We start from the raw sequence: 19,977 nt of genomic DNA, 5'->3' as shown, positions 1-19,977 counted from the left end.
GGGGGGGGGGGGCGGGCGGTGACCTAGCCAACCCCCTGCCTGGAAGGGCGCTAGGAGGGGAGGAACGCCCGAGGCTGCAGCGGCCTCTGCACTCGCGGGAGCCAAAGGCAAGGAGGACACCGCCACCCGCAGCCTCCCGGAGCGCATTGCAGCCGGGACGGCGGACAACCCTGCGGAGCCGAGGGCGATCGGAGGCGGACGCGAGCCCGACCGGGTCCCGGGAGCAGGAAAGGAACCATGGCCCCAGGCTGCCCGCGCCTCTGGGTCCTGGTGGTCTTGGGCGCCAGCTGCGCAGGCTGGGGGAGCTGGGGGGCCGAAGCGGCGCGGCTAAGGCAGTTCTACGTAGCTGCCCAGGGCATCAGCTGGAACTACCGCCCTGAGCCCACCACGCTGAGGTGAGGCGGGTCTGGCGTCCGGGTGGGCTTCTCCAGGCGAGAGAGACGATTTCTTTTAGGGAGCTTTCCCTTTGCAATTTCATGGCTTAAAAAAAGAAAGAAAAGAAAAAAAGAGAAGGAAAAGAAAAAAAAAAAGAATTTATTGTTCCTTTTCAAACAAAATTGCTATTTTTGTTTCTAATAATAGAGTGCATTAGATATTCCGTGGGATTGTCTAGATGCTGTTTGAAGAGTTTGTTAATATCGTTTTGTTAGTGTGATTGATTGTTGGTTTAATATAGTGATTGATTCAAAAGCACCAGGCACTAACCCTTACTGCAAAGTCCCATTCCAGAGTTTGAGTGCCTAGTATTTTTATAGAACTTCCAGTTACATATTATTTATTCCGTCCTCCACATAACTTCATCGTCTAAAACTAAAGATGTACACATTGTCCTTTGTTTAAGCAGATTGTTCAATAACTATTAACAAATTGCCATAATTTTGTTGTATTCTTACAAATGACTTTCAAACTATATCAGTCCATAAACATGCAACATTTTTTTCTTTTAGCTTTACTTCTAGTTCATGTGACTCTAAATTTTTTCTCACATTCTTAGTCCCTGGGATATAGTCTACCCTGGCGAGTTTGGAAGGGTCACTATGTAACTAAAAGGTGGCTTAAATAATAAAACTCTTATTTCTGAACTACAAATTATTTTTCCTAATTGAAAGGCTAAAAATAAGACTTCCCAGAAATTAAACAAAGTATAGGACCTACTCACTATTTCCAGTTGGTTATATTTTTATATTTTTTATTGGTAAACCTCTCGGTGTGACTCAGTTTTTTTTTTTTTTAACTTAGCATTACAGCTTAAATGATTGTGAAAGACAAGTTCCTCTTTTATGATTACAAAACCAAAGCAGTCTCCCAAGAAATAATGTTATATTTTAAGACTCTGGCAGTCTACAACATTAAACCCCTTTAAGAATTGCTTTGTATTTTGGAGAGTATTACATACTATCTTGGTCTTGTAATAATAAGAAATCCTTTTTTATTTTTTTGAAGATTTTATTTATTTATTTATTTATTTATTTATTTATTTATTTATTTGAGAGAGATAGAGAGAACACAAGCAGGGGGAGCAGCAGAAGGAGATGGAGAAGCAGACTCCCCGCTGAGCTGGGAGCCCGATGTGGGGCTCGATCCCAGGACCCTGAGATCATGACCTGAGCTGAAGGCAGACACTTAACCAACTGAGCCACCCAGACGCCCCAAGAAATCCTTTTAAAAAAAATCATTTTAAATATTGTCGTTGGGGTTGATGATCTGGATCACACCCACACCCTAGGGAACTGCCAAAACGCCAAAGAAAACCATAGGCTTTCCAACATTAATCGCTCTTGCTCATGGGCAGACATTAACAGGCTTGCTGTCTTTGCTGGGGTACTCTGTGCTCATGCTTGGGAGTTCGTCCTTTCTTCTGTAGTTAACTCTGAAAAATAAGCAGAATACTGGAAGCAGAACCACATGGGGCAAAAGCCTGACTCACAAGGGGGGGAGTCCAAAGGGAACCATGACTGGTGATCTGATCCCCATACCCTGGTTGAGTTTCCAGAATTCTGGTAAGAGTCATACCTCTGGTGTCGATTATTGAGCCAAAACCATAGAAGGACAACCTAGACCAACTGTCAATATTTTTGAACCTCAAATCCTGTCATTTCCCTCTGGTACTTTCTCGTGAAAAATCTAACCTGTATATCTATCTAGCTGCTTAAACTAAGAACTTGGGCTAAGTGTCCTGCACCTACAACTGAATGATACTTCCTGTTAGGAGACCAACATACACCACTCCATTCTTTGCCAAAGTGTATTTTAGCCCAAAGCAAAGATCTTTCCTCTCGGTTCATCTAATATTAGCAGGAGAATGCCGTTTAGAGGTGGAATATATCTATTTTTCTTGTCTGAAGTCTGAAGTTAATGTTTTTGGAAACTGCCCTAAGGAAACTTTCTACTACACACTTACAGGTGTGGAGTAATAGATATTGAAAATAAAAACATATATTTTTTCACCTCTCGAGTTCTAGGGTCCTACTCTCCTGCCTCCCTTTCTGTGAATTCTTTACCATGAATACAATGGTCTCACCTCTTTGAGTCTTGGCTCTGCCATTTATCCATTGTTTCTTCTCCGGCCAAGTGACTTACATTTTCCAAGACTTGCCCTTTTTCATTTGGTTTGTTTGTTTTTAGTACGAATGCCCAGGGCTTTAATACCATTAGCCATCTCCCACTTCTCAGCTAGAAATAGGGTCCACCAAATCCATGGCTCTTTATAATGTTCCCCAGTAATTTAAATCTGTATATGATTCATAAGTTAAAAAAATAGCCCATGTATTTATTCATTAAGGATTTGGTTCTATTTTTAGTCATTTAAAGCATAAAGTTTGGGTTCACAGAAAGATCTTGGGTTCTTTTTTAGAAAATGGATCCCGAGTAACAGGATTAGTTAAAGCAGACTAAATTTGGGAAAGAACGGTTATTACAACAGAATAGTTTTGAAGAGATCAATAATTATTTTTATTAACCCACATTTATTCATATTTATAAAACCTTGGGTTTCTGAAATACAGTTAAAAAACTATTATTCCTACTACATATCCAAGGACATGAGAAATCCATTTGTTTTGTGATTTAAGATGTCGATGTCATATAGGACTTTCAAATTAATTTCTGTATTTGATTTCTAGTTCAAATCCTTCATTTAAGAAAATTGTCTACAGAGAGTATGAACCATATTTTCAGAAAGAAAAACCACAATCCAAAACCTCAGGTAAGCCTGAAGTGCACTCTTTAATTTTAAAGATAAAGCTCTATGATAATTTGATATTCCTGGATATCTAAAATATCTATTTGGTGACATTTTTTTAGAAATGTGTGCTTTTGTTGTTTTTGACCAGTATGGGCTGCATAATTTGTGGGGCCTAGTGAAAAACGAAAATGTGGGACCTGGGATTCATATTTTTGAGAATTTCAAAACAGTATCAGCCAAGCATTAAGCCAGAGGGCTCTTCTTGCCCATGAGGGGACATGCTCCGGAAGCTGGCTATTTGTAACGCTGATCAAAAAGCTAAACGAAACTTTTAAGAGTTTGAATTTTATTCATTCATGGAACAAACTACTGTCGAGCCCCTGCGATGGGCTGGGCATTGACGAAGGCACTAGGGATGCCACGGCGGGCAAGGCGGAACCACATCCTGCCTTCCTGGAGCTTACGGTCTAGTTCACGAAGGGCAGATGAACCCTAGCAAGTGATCTGTCGCTTCCATCCAGACCCCAGACTCGCTCAAAGGAACCATAGATGGCTGGTTCTTTTGCATCTGTCCCTCCCATCTCTTCTCCTGTTTTGTTTGGTGTGAGGTGTACAACAGCTGTCATTTTCAAAGAAAAATCTCTTCTTTTTTCTCATCTTTTCTTTTTTTTAAATGACTTTATTTGTTTATTTGAGAGAGAGAGAGGGCATGAGCAGGGGGGTGGGAGGGTGAGGGAGAGGAGAAGAGGAAGAGGGAGAACCAGATTCCCTGCTGAACTCGAAGCTGCCTGGAGCCTGACGTGGGGCTCAACGTGGGGCTGATCCCAGGACTGCGAGGTCATGACTGAGCCCAAGTCAGACGCTTAACAGACTGAGCCACCCAGGCACCCCTTTCCTCATCTCTTCCTTAATCAAAGAAAGTAGGTTGCATGGGTTTTGGGGTTCTTAAATAGGTATCATATTTCACAGGAATGGTAGAGGCCATTAAGAGAGAACTTCCTCCATTGGGTCCTCTGGTCAGTAATTCACTCATCCTTCCGTACTAATCAAGTGAAGGCTAGTCCACTTTCCCAGACTCATCCTTCTACTTCTCTGTGCAAACTGTTTCGTCCTGCCTCCTCTGATCTCCCTTTATCTTCAGGCTTCCTTTGGTTAGAGCCTTCCCTTCTGTCAAAACTCAACAACAATAAAACAAAACACAGCTCTGTAGCGGTCAGCCCTTATCTAGAAGAAAATCCCCCCTGACTCTGCCTCACCTTTCCTTCAGCACCATTTTCCTATATCAGTCGTCCACTCCATTCTCTGTAATGTTTCCCCTCCATACATTTCCTCCCTGATCCTCTCTAATGTAAGTCCACTAAAATTACTCTCAGGAAAGGACACCCAAGACTCTGAGATGCCAGAACCAATGGTTTCTTTCCAGTTCTTTTCCCACTTGAGACTGCGAGGACATTTAGTGATCTCCCTCTTGAAACTCTCTTTCCTGCTTTCCCCAGCACCACTTCCCTTGGAAGTGAAGGAGGAAAATGGGAACAGGAGGAACTTATAGACAACTCTTTCCCGAAACTTGACTCTACATGGAAGGAGAGACAGGGTAGTTCTGGAAGGGAATGAGGGGGGTCCAAGTATATTTTGGACTTTTACAAACAAGAATACAGCCACTTAAAATATCCAGTAGAAAGGGGGAGGGTAATGACATCTGAGGGAGAATAATGTCTGGAGACAGACTTAGAAGAAATAGGAAGTGATGCGATTCAAAGCTTGGGCTGAACTAGCTTGAGGAGGAAGAGATGCTACCTTCACGGCGGCCGACAAGGCAACAGACAGTAAGGTTACTACTAAAATCGAGTTTGTAATTGCGGGCAGAAAGTTGAGGGATCTCCTGTCCTCAGTCACAGAGTCTCTTCAATTTCATAGCTATACTTAAGAAATACTTAATTAAATTAAACTCTAGGTGGGTAAAGGGAAAATGAGCTGGGAAACATATTCATTAGGCCTGGGAAAAAGCGGAATTGGACAGGTGTTTCGAGCCTTACCTGTGTGGCTTTGGGCAAGTTAAGTGAATTTGAATGTCTGGGCCCCGTAAGCCACTGTGCTGAGTACCGTAAGTGATAGAAAGGCCAGTGCCAGGCTGGAGATTATCTTCTGAGCAGGAGTCATTGATAGTTTTGGGAGAGGAGATACTGTGATCAAAATCCTTTGAGATGGTGCGCCTAGGTGGCTCAGTGGGTGAAGCATCTGCCTTCGGCTCAGGTCATGATCCCAGGGTCCTGGGAAGGAGGCCCAGGTCAGGCTACTTGCTCAGCGGGGAGCCTGCTTCTCTTCCTGCTACTCCCCCTGCTTGTGCTCTCTCTCTATCAAATAAATAAATAAAATCTTTTTTAAAAATCCTTTGAGATGTTTAGCTTTTGTAGAAATTTCCTGATGCAACCTCATTAATTAGAAGTAGACCTTGATCATTCATTTATGCTTAAGCCCTGTGCATTTAAAACACCACCTTTCTTTTGACCCCTGTGTCTCTCATAGCACATTTGTTTCATGTGAACTCCGAGACATTTTAACACCATTTTTAAGCAGCTTCTTCCTGAACTCGCGAAGTTACTTAACCATGAATCCCTGAAAGGCAAGGGTAGTATTTTATTCATCTTTGTATCCCTACAGTAGTTGATACAGTGAGGCAAATCTGGGGTAAAGCCTATGAAGCTCCAGGTTTAAACACTGCCATTGACTATGTGACCTGCCCCATTCCCAGCCTGGCTCCAGGTCATTGGCACCTTTCCCCTATTTCCTGCTCTGCCAGTCTGGCGGGTGTGATTCTAGCTGAACCCTGAACGAATGAGTCACGTGACACTTCTGCAGCATGACCCCGAAGTCACTGTAATTGTGGGTGGGGGCGAGGCTGTAGGATGAGGTCTGAAGGTGTCCATCCAGTAAGGTTTGCGGACATGTGGACAGGTGGAGGGGCTGGGCTTCTACCAGGAATCCTGTCTGGGGCTTTAAAATGGCTAGTGTCGACTCTGAATTTTTTCAAGGAAGGTTATGAAATGTTTGCTCCTGTAGGGGTTTTAAACTAGCGGCAACAATGGGCTTCCCTGTTTTCTGTAATGCGTTATTCACCTGAGCGCAGGGGATTGGATTAGCTGACTTCACGTTGTCCTTTTCAACTCCAAAACTGCATGAAATTGGGTACATGCTGTGCTGCCTTCCTGGGGCCGCAAGACAGGCGACTCCTTCCCCCCCTTCAGTGCTGGGTCCCAGGCCATCTGGCTGGCGGAGGAGCTAACCAGCGGCTCAGCCAACATTCGAGCATGTGTTTGCCCACACGCGGGAAGGTATTTGGTTTGCATTTATGAAAACATCCCTTTGTTTTGCCTTAATTCCGAAGAAACAGAAAGGGAGGCAAGTAAATACTCCAAACCATTCATTGCAGCAAGAGGTCTTATTAGGTTAAATAACTTAGGAGACTTAGCCTGGGCACCGGCCATTTGTAGCCATGTGATGCCAACAAACAAATCACCCAAGCAAGGCAACCATGGCAACAAAACGCAGTGCACACTGTGGCACCTTGGTCAGCGCTCTTTTGGGCTCTTGGGCATCCCCGGCAGGTGGGACTAGCCAGTGGGGGCTTCCATCGGGAGCTAAGACCAAGGGTAGCAGCCAGAAGAGCGAGGTCCGCTAGTGCAGCCCGATGTGGTCAGGAGTCAAAAATGGTGTAGACATTGGAACTATTTCAGGAAGGGGGGTGGTTCTGAACCTGCTCTGAGCACGGTGGTAGAGCAGCTTTGGTTCAGGAGTCCAGAGACCTGAGTTCTAACCCCAGCAGTGCCACCCAATGACTGACTGACCCTGAGCAAGCCGTCCTCCCTGCCCCCACATCCCAGGCTTTGTAAGTATCTCTAAAATGAGGACTGAACCATGTGGCCTCCACAGTCCTGTGCAGAGCTAACACAAAAGCAAACAAAATCTTCAGGCACAAGATCAGCATAAACTCTAGTACCGGAAGTTCAGTGAAAGGAATAAGAAAACTGCGGGTAGAAAGACAGAAGTAGGGAAAGAGGGCTTCTGTCTCAGAGATCCTGTTTTCCCATTGCCAATAGGTAACAAATTGCCACAAACCTCATAGCTTAGAACAACACGAATTTATTATCTTATAGTTCTTGAGGTCAGAAGTCCAAAATAAGTCTCACTGGGGTAAAATCAAGGCGTTGACAGAGCTCTCCCCCTATGGGGGAGAATCGTCTCCCTGCCTTTTCCAGGTACTACAAGCAGCCTACATTTGTGGGTTCATGGCCCCTTCCTCCATCTTTAGATCCAGGAGGGTTGTGTCTTCCAATTGTGAATTCAGTTCTCCTGCATCCCATTTATAAGAACCCTTGATTACGCTGGGCCCTCCTGGATAATCATCTAGGAAACTCCCATTTCAAAACCCTTACCTTGGTCACACCTGCAGAGCCCCTTTGGCCATCCCAGGTAACATATTCACAGGTCCCGGGAGTTAAGATGTGGACATCATTGGGGGGGCATTATTCTGCCTACTATGTCTACCAAACAAAACCCAACAGTGTCCTCATTTCAGAGAATGGTGCTCTCGTGCACCCAGCTCCCCCAGCCTGAACATTACCAGCCAACTTGGTCTCCCTCACCCTCCACTCTTATCCCATCCATCAAGTCCTAACAGTTTGATCTCCTAATAGGTCTCTAGTATGTTCTCATCACCTCCACTACCATCACCTTACACCAAGTGACCAACATCATCCCCCGGAGCCTTCTATCTGTTCTCTCAGCATCCACTCTGAGTTCTCCCCAGCTCATCCTTCACCAAGGCACCCAGACATTTAAAACCCCAAATCTGATCCATGTCTCACCCCTGCTAAAAACTCTTTATTGGCTTCCAGATACACTTAGAGGCAAAACTTGAAAAGACGTAGAAGGCCCTACATGACAGGGCCTCTGAGCATGCCTTCAGCCTCACCTCTGCCTCTCTCTCTGACTTGTTAAACTTTACCTTCGTTGTGGTGATCTGTCAGTTTTCTGAATAGGCCAAGATTTCTGGTGCCACAGGCCCTTTGCACGTGTTCATCCCACTCCCTGGAATGCCCCTGCCTGTGCCTTTGCCTCTTTGCCTTTGGACTTCAGTCACAGCATTGCTTCCTCAAGGAAGTATTTCCCAACCCTAATTCCCTCCCTGCCTCCAAGATTAGATGAGATCCCTCTGTCAATGCTCTTCAGAGTATCCCGTGCTTTTCTCTCATAATGCTTTCCACAGTTTGTAATTAAATGTTTGTGTGATTGTTTGTTAAAATCTGTCTTTCTTACTTTTTTGTAAGCTCTGTGAAGGCATCTATTTTACTTACCATGACAGTTCTGACACCTAGGACCATGTGGGCACTCAGTGAATATTGAGTGAGTGAATAGACCCAGGGTAGGGGTGGAGTATAAAAAGTTGATTAAGGCTCAGGATCTAGAGTCGGACAGATGAGCTGCCTCTAGTTAGCGATATAGTATTGGGCGAGATGTTTAACTCTCTGAGGCTCAGGTCCTCATCTGTAACACGAAGATGTTAATACCTACCTTAAAGGTTTGCGGGGAGGGCAAAGGTAAGGACTCACGGTGCTCGAGTGTGTTAAGCAGACGGTAAGTGGGGGCCCTATTAACATGATCATCGGCCCTGCAAACAAATGCCGGTTGAACTCCGCGACTGCTGTACCTTCCTTCTCAGGCTCCTGTGACCCCTGCTGGGGAGAAGCCAACCCCACAGAACTTACAGATGGCTGGGAAGTGAGCGCAGTCAACTCTTGTCACTTGTCTGAAATAGAACTTCTGGTGACAGGTTCTCAAGCTTGAAGAGACATCAGAATTGCTCAGGAGCACATGTTAAAAGTGTGCTCCCAAACTCCACCTCCAGAAACTCGATTCTTTGGGGCTGAGATAGGAATCTGCCTTTTAGTTAGACCCCATGGGATTCTCATGCAGAGAATCCAAGGGCTACATTTTAGGAAATTCTCATTTGTGATTCTTCCAAGGTCCGACTCAAGTATCACCTCCTCCCCTGACTCCTCAGACGGCACTGGTCCTTCATCCTCTCTGCTCCTACAGGACTTTGCCCACATCTCAGTGGTAGCTCCTACCATGTGTTTATCCCCAAACCCGCTTGCGAGCTCTTTGAGGCCAGGGACAATGTCTTATCTATCCATGTGACCCCAGGACTCAGCACAGCTGTCATGTAGTCAGTGAAACCTCACTCTTGATTTCTGCACCTCTCACCTGTCGTCCCACTGTGCTCTGCATGGATGTAACCGGTGATGTTGTTTACACGGTTGCTCAGATAAAAAACCTCAGGGTCGTCCTTGACTTCCCTCTTGCACATGTCACATCCAATCCATCAGCAAATCCAGCCGGCTCTGCCTTCGACGTTCCAGCATCCAGCCTTTTCTCACGACTTCCCTGCCACGCACGCTGGTTCGTGCGTACCACCCACTCCCGTTTCCGCTCCCGTCACTGCACAGACAGCAGCTAGGATGCGCTTTTTTTTCCCCCCAGAATGAACTTTTAAAACTATGTCTGTCTGCTCCACGAAGCCCCAGTGATTTCCCGTTTCATTTAGAAGATAATCCCAAGTCCTTACCAAGGCCCGTAAAGCCTCCCATGATCCGCCCCCTCCCTCATCTCTTCTCACTCAGCCTGCACTGTTTTTCTTACTGTTATTTGGACACATCAAGCTCACTCCTGCCTTAGGGACTCTGAACTCACCTTGGGGCCAGAGTACCCTGTGATTTTCTCCCTCATCTTATTGAGGTCTCTGAGATGTCCCACCTCAGGGAGACCTAACAGAACCAGTCACCTTCCCTCACATCACCCTGTACAACTGAAAATGAACAGCTTTCTTTTCTTGATCAAAGACAGTAATCTCCAAGAAATGACAGGGGTCAGGATGGGGTAGCTGCGGTCAGAACTATTCCTTCTCTCTCTAGACTTGCTTTGGGCCCAAGCCAAGCATACCTATCTTCCCATCCTGATTGACTGCAGGCAATGTAGAGACAATGAGCTGGCAGAACCTTCTAGATTGAAGACAAGCAGGCTGGCCTCAGGACCAGGAGGGATGACCGCCTTCATGCGTGGGGTCCTCTGCATGTCTCCATGCTTAGCAGCTGTCTTTGGTAGTCCTGAACACAGGTATATTATAAATCCTTGTTTCCGCAGGACTTCTTGGGCCTACTTTATATGCTGAAGTTGGAGACATTGTGAAAGTTCACTTCAAGAATAAGGCAGACAAGCCCATAAGCATCCACCCTCAAGGAATTAAATACAGTAAATTCTCAGAAGGTAAGAGTAATTGAATATCCCTCTGGCAGCAGAAAATGTACAACTCTAAAACCAGTGTCAGACATTAAAAGTCCGATTGTTAACCACATGTTAGAGAAATCTTTCCTTCAACTGGTAATTACGGAAGTTGCCTTTGTAAGTTGCAGAGAGGAAAGTGAACAAATTCTGGAGTCACCTAGACCTCAGGTTTTCACTAGGTTCTTGCTCTTTAACAGTTGGGTGGGCAAATTGCCTAATCTTTCTGAATTCCAATATATTCATCTGTAACATGAGAACAATAAGGCATACGTGTTGCAAAGTGGTTTAAAGCAGGGGGGTCCTTGAACTTCTCTGTGAGAAGCCAGATAGTAAGTATGGCTGGCTTCAGGATCTCTGTTGTAACTACTAAACTCTACCTTTTCGTACAAACATCATCACAAACAATGTGTAAGTGAATGAGTCTGGCTGTGTCCCGGTAAAACTTTATTTACAAAAACAGCTGACTGGACATAGCCCACGAGCCGTACTTTGAAATAGTGACATAGGACCAGCCTGACAGAGGGCTAGCCTGACACATAACACACACTTAATAAGCAGTATTTGGTGGTGGTGGTGGTGGTAGAAATGTTATTACCATTTTGGACAAAGTGAAATGGTTAAGAACATAAGCTTTGAAGGCAAATCGCCTCTGGTTCTATAAGCTTAACATCTCTGAGCTTCAGTCTTTTCATCTATAAAATGTGAACGGTTATACCCACCACGTAAGATTGCTTTGAGGATGAAAATGAGACTGTTTAGGAAGTATATAAAATATGATTCCTGGAACATGGTAAGCCCTCAATAAACACAATGATGACGATAACAACAATGGCAAAGATCACAAAGATGAAGGTGACAAAAGTGACATCAGCCACGTGAGAGTAAGTACTGTTGTTGACATCGTTCTCATTATTTCCAGAGCACAGCAAGCACAGTGGAGTTCGCTTAGGAGCTGATACAAGAAAATTGTATCCATATTGTAATAGATATTAGTGTAATAACAGTTTTAAATAACTTCAGACCTTTCATGACTCACAAATCTTCTTCCTCCCATATGTTCCAGCCATCATACCTTCAAAGGGGGCAGTTGAGTAGGAAAGTGGTTTACAGTGCAGGTTCTGGAAGTAGACTGCGTGGTGCAAATCCTGGTTTACACTTATTAGCTGTGTGACTTTTAGAAAGTTACTTAACGTCTCTGTGCCTCATCTCTTTCATCTGTAACATGAGAATAAGAATCATACTACCTCATATCGGTTTGTTGTCATGAAATCTTTGGATAATGCCTAGCATAGAATAAATGCTTAATAGATTTTAGACATGATGCTGAAGTTGATTCTTCAGTCAAAATGTATTCAAATTACGTTACATCTATTAAAATTTTTAAGTGTGTTCAGATAATTTCATATTTATCTGATAATTTATGGATTACAAAGTGATCTTTGCATTTATTATTTCTTGTGTAAATTAGTAGTCAGAATCATTCCAACTAAGGTATGGATGACTGATAATAGGTTAATGAGCTACCCTTCCCAGGAATATTTGCATTAGCACTTAATCTTTGGCTTGAGGAAAAGCAATGAAGCATTAGCTGAAATTTCAGCCATCTTTAAGGGCCAATTTGGCAAGACTTTGAGTGAGGAAGCATGCGCAGGTGTCTCTCCTATGTTCCTGAAATCATACAGTGGCATAGAAACAACCATTTAACCTACTTAGGAGGCTTCCAGGCAACTACATCAATGTAATACCAGAGGGAAGAACGCCCAGAATGTCACATCCAGTTTCCATTGCAAATGTGGGAGGAGGTAAGGTTCATGGACTTTGTATTCCAGCTGGGCTGTTTGCACAGGAAACGAACCTTGCAACATTGTCCCCCTTCCTTTATTGTTTACCTGTTCCTGCACTCCCCCACAGCCAGTCATCTATGAACAACTGTTTAAGATGCTCCCACCACTTCCACTGGTCACCTGATTATTGCCCGTGGTCGCCTAAATCTGAGAAAGGTAAATACAGATTGGTGGAGAAAGTGAAATTTTATTTGGAAATGAGATGCAAATCCTGTTTAAGATAGAATGCCCTGCGTGGTAAAAGACAAGCCTTCTGTTCATTTTAGCGTGCCCTCTGTGTTAAAATAAAGCATCTTCTTCTTGCCTGACACTCACCGTGGCCCATGGCCGTCCTCTACGGTTTGAACTATTTGGGGCAGCATGGAATTCAGTTAACCACATACTGAGCCAGTACATGAGAATCCAGATTCCTTTTCTGCAGAGGTAGGTATTTGAGAGACGGGTGGTGGGAGATTGAGACAATACAGTAGGCCTAAGGCAGGACTCAACCCTTGCCCCGACGGCTGCTTGCTCTAACCAATCAATGATCCAACCTTGACAGCAATCCTACTTCTCTGGGCATTTATCCTTGAGCCCCACCAAGGATTTGGGGACCTACTCTCATCAGCTAGAAGGAAAAGATTGCCATGGAAAGAATGCTGGCTTTAGAGCCAGAATGACCTGGCTTTCAATTTGGGCAATTTGGGGCAATTTTCTATACCACTGACCTTTAGTTTTTACATCCGTGAAATGGACATAGCAATTCCTCCCATCGAAGGTTACTGCAGGGATAAGTCATAATATATGTGAAGTTCTTGGTACATGGTTGATACATGACAATGTTAGCTGCTGTTGGTGTGGTTATTTCATGGCTCTTGATGGTGCAGGCGTTAAAATTTGTCTTCAGTAGCTTGGATTGAAGGAAGTCCTTGGCCTTGGCTAGTGTTCATCATTGTATTTATACTTGAATGAGATAAAATTCTCTCATAGAATTGAGATGTCAAAATGAACTAACACTGCACAGAAAACCTCAGCTCTCCAGAGCACAGAGGAATGAGTCATTTTGAATCATTACATTTCCCAGATAGTTTGGGGTTTACTTCTTTAAGTGTCTAAGATATTTTTTAATCACTTCAGATACATGTTATATTTCCCCAGCCTCTTTAAAACAGAGGATGAGAAGTAAACCTCTAATCTCTTCCTAAACCATTACTTCTTATCTACTGTGAGATTGTACAAACACCCACAAATGTTAGAATGATGTGCAGTCTAAGTAAACAGACTCGAAACGAACGTCTCCATTATCGTCTATGGTAAAGACCCTGTCTGTGGGTAAAGACCCTGAGCTTTCATTCATGGGTAGTTGGTTTTTTGTTGTTGTTGTTTTTTTTTTTTTTTAAAGATTTTATTTATTTATGTGACAGAGAGACAGCCAGCGAGAGAGGGAACACAAGCAGGGGGAGTGGGAGAGGAAGAGGCAGGCTCCCAGCGGAGGAGCCCGATGTGGGACTCGATCCCGGAACGCCGGGATCACGCCCTGAGCCGAAGGCAGCCGCTTAACGACTGCGCTACCCAGGCGCCCCAGTTGTTTGTTTTTTAATATCTATTTTGGTTGCCCAGAAGTCTTGTTGCTTTTTTTTAAATTCTTGGCTAAGCTTTAGTTAGTTGATGGTTGGAAATCTGAGTTCTGGCCAGGAAAGATGCTACTCAGTGTGGAAGTCTCATGCTGGCCTTTCATCCATAAATTGGCGGCACGTGACATAAATGCCCGGTTGTAGCTTGGTGTTGCCAAGCCACTCCCGCTTGCACCCCTCCCAGGCCTGCCTGGGAGAAGCCTCGTAGTACACAGTGGGGGATGAGCAACCCATTTGACAGGTTGGACAAATCGCAATTTATAAAAATGCTCACAAGGACATTTCCTTGAGGCATAGGAATATATTTCTAAACCAGGAAATAAAATATCTGTAGCTATACTTAATCACTTAAACACTTCGTATCACTAACCGTTTCGATTTGAGGCTTACATTTCAGAAACTGTAGCTTGCATGCGCTGAACTGTTTGTAATGATGCACCTTCGAGCAAATTTCGTTCTTCAGTAAGATTTCTGTAGCTGCTTTGGTCATTAACTTTAAAAGTTTGTTTCAGAGTGAATCTTAATATTATTCCTTTATTTGCTTTATGTCATCCTTAAATGTGTGAGTTGCATTCTGAGCATTTTATCACAAAATTCATTTTATAATATTCAGCTGTCTGCTAGTAAGCCAACTCTGAACAGAAATGATAGATAGATAGATAGATAGATGATAGATAGATAGATAGATAGATAGATAGATAGATAGATAGATGATAGATAGATCATAGATAAAGTGCATTTTCCATCAGAGATTGTTTTTTGCATCTGGTGTTGCCAAATTCTCCATATGAAAACTTAGTCTTTTGGGTTTTTCCAAAGCATTCCAATGCTTGACATAATGTGGGCAATGATATGTTTCACTTTTCATCTGAATATTCTGGCACTTCTTTGAGTATATGATCAATACCCAAAACAAAGTGTAGTAGTTGATGTAATAATTCTCATAAATCTCAAAAATGTGAACTCGCCTTCAAAAGAGATTTGCACTCCCCGTGCAGTGGAATCAGTTTCCTTAGAAAACACCAGCATTCTACTTTGCCCATTAACTAAATTACAGCTTCTGAAAGAAGGCTCCTAGTCTTTGAATGCACGCTGAAGCACTCACTAAGTTAATTAAATGGAGGGGGAAAGGGCTGTTCAAAAAAAAATGAGTAACAAGGGAGGATCTCAAGAACGAGCACCCTACTGGGTGACCGAAGTGGATCTTTATGTAACTTCACTTTCCCAAAGCTTGTACACAGCATTTTATATTTGAAAAAAAAAAATACTGAGAGCCTTTTGGCAAATAATTGGCCTATCATGATGAGTAAACAAATTGCAACGCTGACTATGGACTGAGCTGGAAGTGAACAGACTTGAGTAAATATAAAATAAAGGGTTACCCTTGTGTGAACAATTTATTCTCGCAAGAAGCTGAACAAGGACTTCTAGTGCTCTAACACAGTAGTCTTTCCTGTCCATTTCTCCCCTCTTCAGTTAAGAGCTTAAAATTTATTTTGACTACAAAGTCAAAATCAGATTCACCAAAAATGCATTTCATAAATGCTTCCTTTAAGTGGCTGTTTATATTTCATGCCTCATATTATGTGCGTTGTGACATCAAAGCTACAACATGCCTGTTTGATTCTAGACTAAACGTGAGATAAAATTCTTTGAAGTTAAGAGACTAAAAACGTTGATTAAATTATCCCAAAATTATCTCATTAGTAATCCTCACTCAGTGTAATTGGAGAATCTTTCCCCATGTACAAATTTGTTCACTATTTGTTTCAAGATGCTCATAATTCACCTCTTAAGTAGTATAGTAAACTTAATTAAAACCATACATTTATTATTTTAAATTTATCTTGTATATAACTTCATATTCATTTTAAATGAATATGAAATTCTCAGTAATTTACTTTGGTCAATTAGACATTTAAAAACCATTGTTTGTTCAACTAAAACTGGATATGAAATGCTATTTAAAAATTAATTTGATATCATTCAAAAATTAGTCACTGCTATATCTAGTATATGTTAAAGTCTTTTAGGTGATTCTTAGATATTTATATTGTTTGGTTCTTATTATGATGCACATGTGTTCTAACTGTAGTTTCTCCACTGCAATGGCCCTAAAAGAAATCTAGAGGTGAAACCCGTTGCAACCAAGGCATCAGCATGTACCCTACTGTTAACTGAGCTGTGACCCCCTCAGGGTCTTACTGACTTCTTTATATTTGTGCCCAGGAACCTCCCACAGAGACTGGAACATGATCATGATGATGATGATAATTTCTGAACTGAGGGACTGAGGAGTGTCTTAGAAAGTAGAGCCTACATGTTATTTTCCCGTTGCTTTGAAATGTATTAGTTTTGCTGGTGATTGTGAGCAATTACGTAATCTTATTACCAGTTTTTACCACTTTTAGAGTAGATACATCACCATCTCTAATCTTCCTCACCTGTGTTCAGAGAACTCAAGAACACTTAGACATCTTATCAGAGGCAAAACACAAGGGAGAAAGGCTGTATCGATTGCAAAGTGGCTGAGAAAGAAAATAGCCAACATACTAAAACGTACTGAGACAGGCTGCCATAGCATTGATTAGGAGCCAGACATTTTACGTATGTTTTTAGTCCTCATAACCCATCAAAAATGATAATATTACTGCTAGAGAAAAGATTATATTGTTACAAATGAGAAAAGAGAGGCTAGAAGGGAGGTTAAAGAAACTCCCAAATTCACAGTCAGCAAGTGATACAACCAAGAAATTTCAGTTCTAGACTCTCCCACAATCTAGTGAGAGCAGGTATCATTAATTATATAATCTCACAAATATTTAATTAAAAATTCTGATGAATATTATATGTATTTGTGAGTACCATTATACATAAATGTCATACATACAAATTTCATATATATATACATATTATATATATGTGTGTATATATAATATATAAATATATATACTATTATAAATAATATAAATATATATTTTTATATATTATAATATATATACATACATATATATATACACACACACATATATATATAAAAGGGACTGGGGAAGCAGGCATTTAAGCTGATGTGTGAAGGATGAGCATTCCTTTATCCAGAGAAAGAGAGGAAGAACTTCAAAAGTTATCTCTCACCCTACAAAGAATATCACATTTTGTCCTTTTAAGAGCTTCTGAAGGCAAAGGAAAGAATGCCACTTTTACTATAGGAATTTCCTGTGATGTTTTAACAGCTGGAACTGTGGAAGCATCATGTCCAGGAACATCATTTTCTAACTTCATGAGGCCAGCAGTCGGGAAGCATTGAATAAGGGCCATCGTGCTTGAGTCAAGATAGCTCTAGTCAACAAATTGCCCTGCCAGGTCCAGTCAATAGAAAAGGTTTGACCCGAGAGGGCAATTCTCCTTATCAGACCTGTTTGCTCTTTGCTTCCAAAGCTATTTTGTAACTTTCCAGAGATAATTCTTCCTGTTTATTAGCAGAGACTTTTCCTTATAAACTCTTTTTTTCTTTTTGATTTAGACTGAAATTATATTATTACTCTCAGGAAATTGGTCAAGGTTTTAACATTTCTCAATTCCTTAATATCCAGATCCTTTTTTATTTTTTAAAAGATTTTATTAGTTTATTTGACAGAGGAGAGAGAGAGCACAAGCAGGCAGAGCGGCAGGCAGAGGGAGAGGGAGAAGCAGGCTCCCCACTGAGCAGGGAGCCCAATGCAGGGCTTGATCCCAGGACCCTGGGATTATGACCTGAGCCAAAAGCAGCTGCTTAACCAGCTGAACCACCCAGGTGCCCCCAGATCCTTTTTTAATATTCTAATCCTTTTCATCATCAGAGTGAAAGTTCAGCCTATGGCCAATATTGGTTATCAGTGTCAAACGATCTTTGAGGGGAATAAAAAGATACAATGGAATCCCACGTTAAACTTTTCACTAGCACAGGGGTTACAACTCAGATGCCTACAGCAGTCAGGAGGCTAATTCAATGAAAAAATATGTCCTTTAGGGACTGGGAACCACAGTCACTGTCCTATCTAACAGAGGTAGCCACGATTCAGGGCAGGCAAATTCTATGCAGGAAATTGGTCCAGTGTCACAACATTCTAGTTATGATTGTTCTTGTTATTTAAGAGAAGACAGCAACTCGGATTGTTACATAGTCGCTCCATGATGTTAATATTGGCATTTAATTTGTTGTAATACCATGCCATCCTAAACACCTGTGAGCTAAGGCTTGATAACTTTTATGCTAGCCCACAGGATCTTAAATCTTAGGAAATCAATATACACTCAATGAGCACCTTCTCCATGCTAGGCACTGTGAAGGGTCCCAGAAATATTAGCACAGATATAATCCAGCACCTACTTTGAGTTGCTCACATCCTGGTGACAGAAATGGCGTGATGCAAACAGTTATTATCTAGTAAGAGAAAATGAAATAAATCATACAGTGCCACACATATTTAATTATAAATTATGATGGGTGCTGTAAAAGAAAAAATACGTAGCACAATTAGAGCTCAGGACAGGAGTAAGCTTATGTTTAAGGTGACATCTAAAGGATGAGCACACGTGTAGCCAAAGAAAGACAAAGAGGAAGAACACTCTATGCCGAGGAAGTGGTATCTCTAAAGACCCTGAGGTAGGATGGAATTTGGCTTGTTTGGGAAACTAAAAGGTGGCCCAACAGAGTAAATAAGGGGAAAAGTCATACACGGTGAGAATGGAAAGAGAAGTAAGGGTAGATCTTACATGGACTTGTGGTCCATGTTAAGAATTTTGTGAAAGAAGAAGCTATTGTTAGGATTTTAAGCAGGAATATGGCAAAGTAAGATATGGAGTTTAAGGGTTCATTCCATATACAAGTTGGGAAATGGATTGGGAGGGTACTCTTGTACCAAAATCCCAGTGACCAGTTAATAGGCTAATTCCAGAGTCTAGTTTTATCTTAGGGTGATGGCATTAGAGATACAGAGAAGAGTGCAAACTTGGGATATATATTTTGGAGGTAGTAGGTCGCTGTTGGAGTACAAAATGTGCACGGCTCAGAAGTATGGAGGGAGATGACGCTGGATAGGTAGACTGGGAAAACTCATGAATGACTTCAGCTGCCATGGTAACAAACTTGGACTTTATCCAATGGGTAAAGCAACGATCTTGAAAGTTTTGCAGAATGAATGAACACAGTTGGATTTGTGTTGAGCAAATAGTAACCTGCTTCAGTCTCCTGTCAAGACTTTATGATCCAGCCATAACTACTCTTCTTTTCCGTATGTCATCAGTGTACTCACCATCAATAAATTGTCAGCTTCTAAGAACATTAAAATCCATCTTTGTTTCCTATCTGTAATGCAGATATCATGACTATCATATTATTTCAAGTTTGGTTGTATTCATTCCCATACATATAAAGATGATGCTCTGTCCCATGGAGCTCTGTCAGTAAATCTAGATATAGCTACTCACCTCTTCTATCTTATGGTTTCCATGCTCAGAACCTCATGTGGTACATAATGCATGCTGCTGCTATGCCTGAACGCCTCATTGATGATGGGTGCATGTGCCTTATTTCACACCCCCATCTGGAGAGCCCAAACATATGCTGATGCTAGGCAAGCTCATATGAGTGTCAGTGGAATAGATTTTCCTGATGATGTGCAATTAGACAATAGTAGCTAACATTGCTGCAATAGAAAATATTCTATACATAGAAATTTAGCATCTCAGACTTTGGCTTCTGGAAATGAGGGATCAGATTTACCCTTTTTCTTAACAACTAGACAGACAGACAAAATATATGAAACAGCAGTTTTCAGGCACTGAACAAGAGATGATACAAGAGAATCCTCCATGGAAGAAAAAGAACAAATGAGGTGGGTCCTATGTGTACCCAAGTTCACTGCATGGAGAGGATTTCCAGGGCAGAGCACAATGAGGATGAACCCAAGCAGAGCTCAATAGTCCTTTGAGTTAAGGAAATAGAGTTTAGACT

General features: G+C 42.1%; 1 protein-coding gene across 1 annotated transcript in view; it reads left to right on the top strand.

Moving 5' to 3' along the window:
• The first annotated feature begins 67 nt into the window (after positions 1–67).
• Positions 68–19,977, top strand: part of F5 (coagulation factor V) — a 69,996-nt gene continuing 50,086 nt past the window's right edge. The window contains 3 exon segments of the mRNA XM_040636190.1: positions 68–395; positions 3,123–3,205; positions 10,385–10,507. Coding sequence (XP_040492124.1) covers positions 238–395; positions 3,123–3,205; positions 10,385–10,507 — 364 coding nt within the window. The 5' untranslated portion in view covers positions 68–237.

The sequence above is a fragment of the Ursus maritimus genome, unplaced genomic scaffold (genome assembly GCF_017311325.1).
Source record: "Ursus maritimus isolate PB19 unplaced genomic scaffold, ASM1731132v1 scaffold_2, whole genome shotgun sequence".
NCBI classification, from domain to species: Eukaryota; Metazoa; Chordata; class Mammalia; order Carnivora; family Ursidae; genus Ursus; species Ursus maritimus.
The sequence above is the reverse complement of the archived record's forward strand: the minus strand, read 5'-3'. Positions and strand labels throughout refer to the sequence as shown.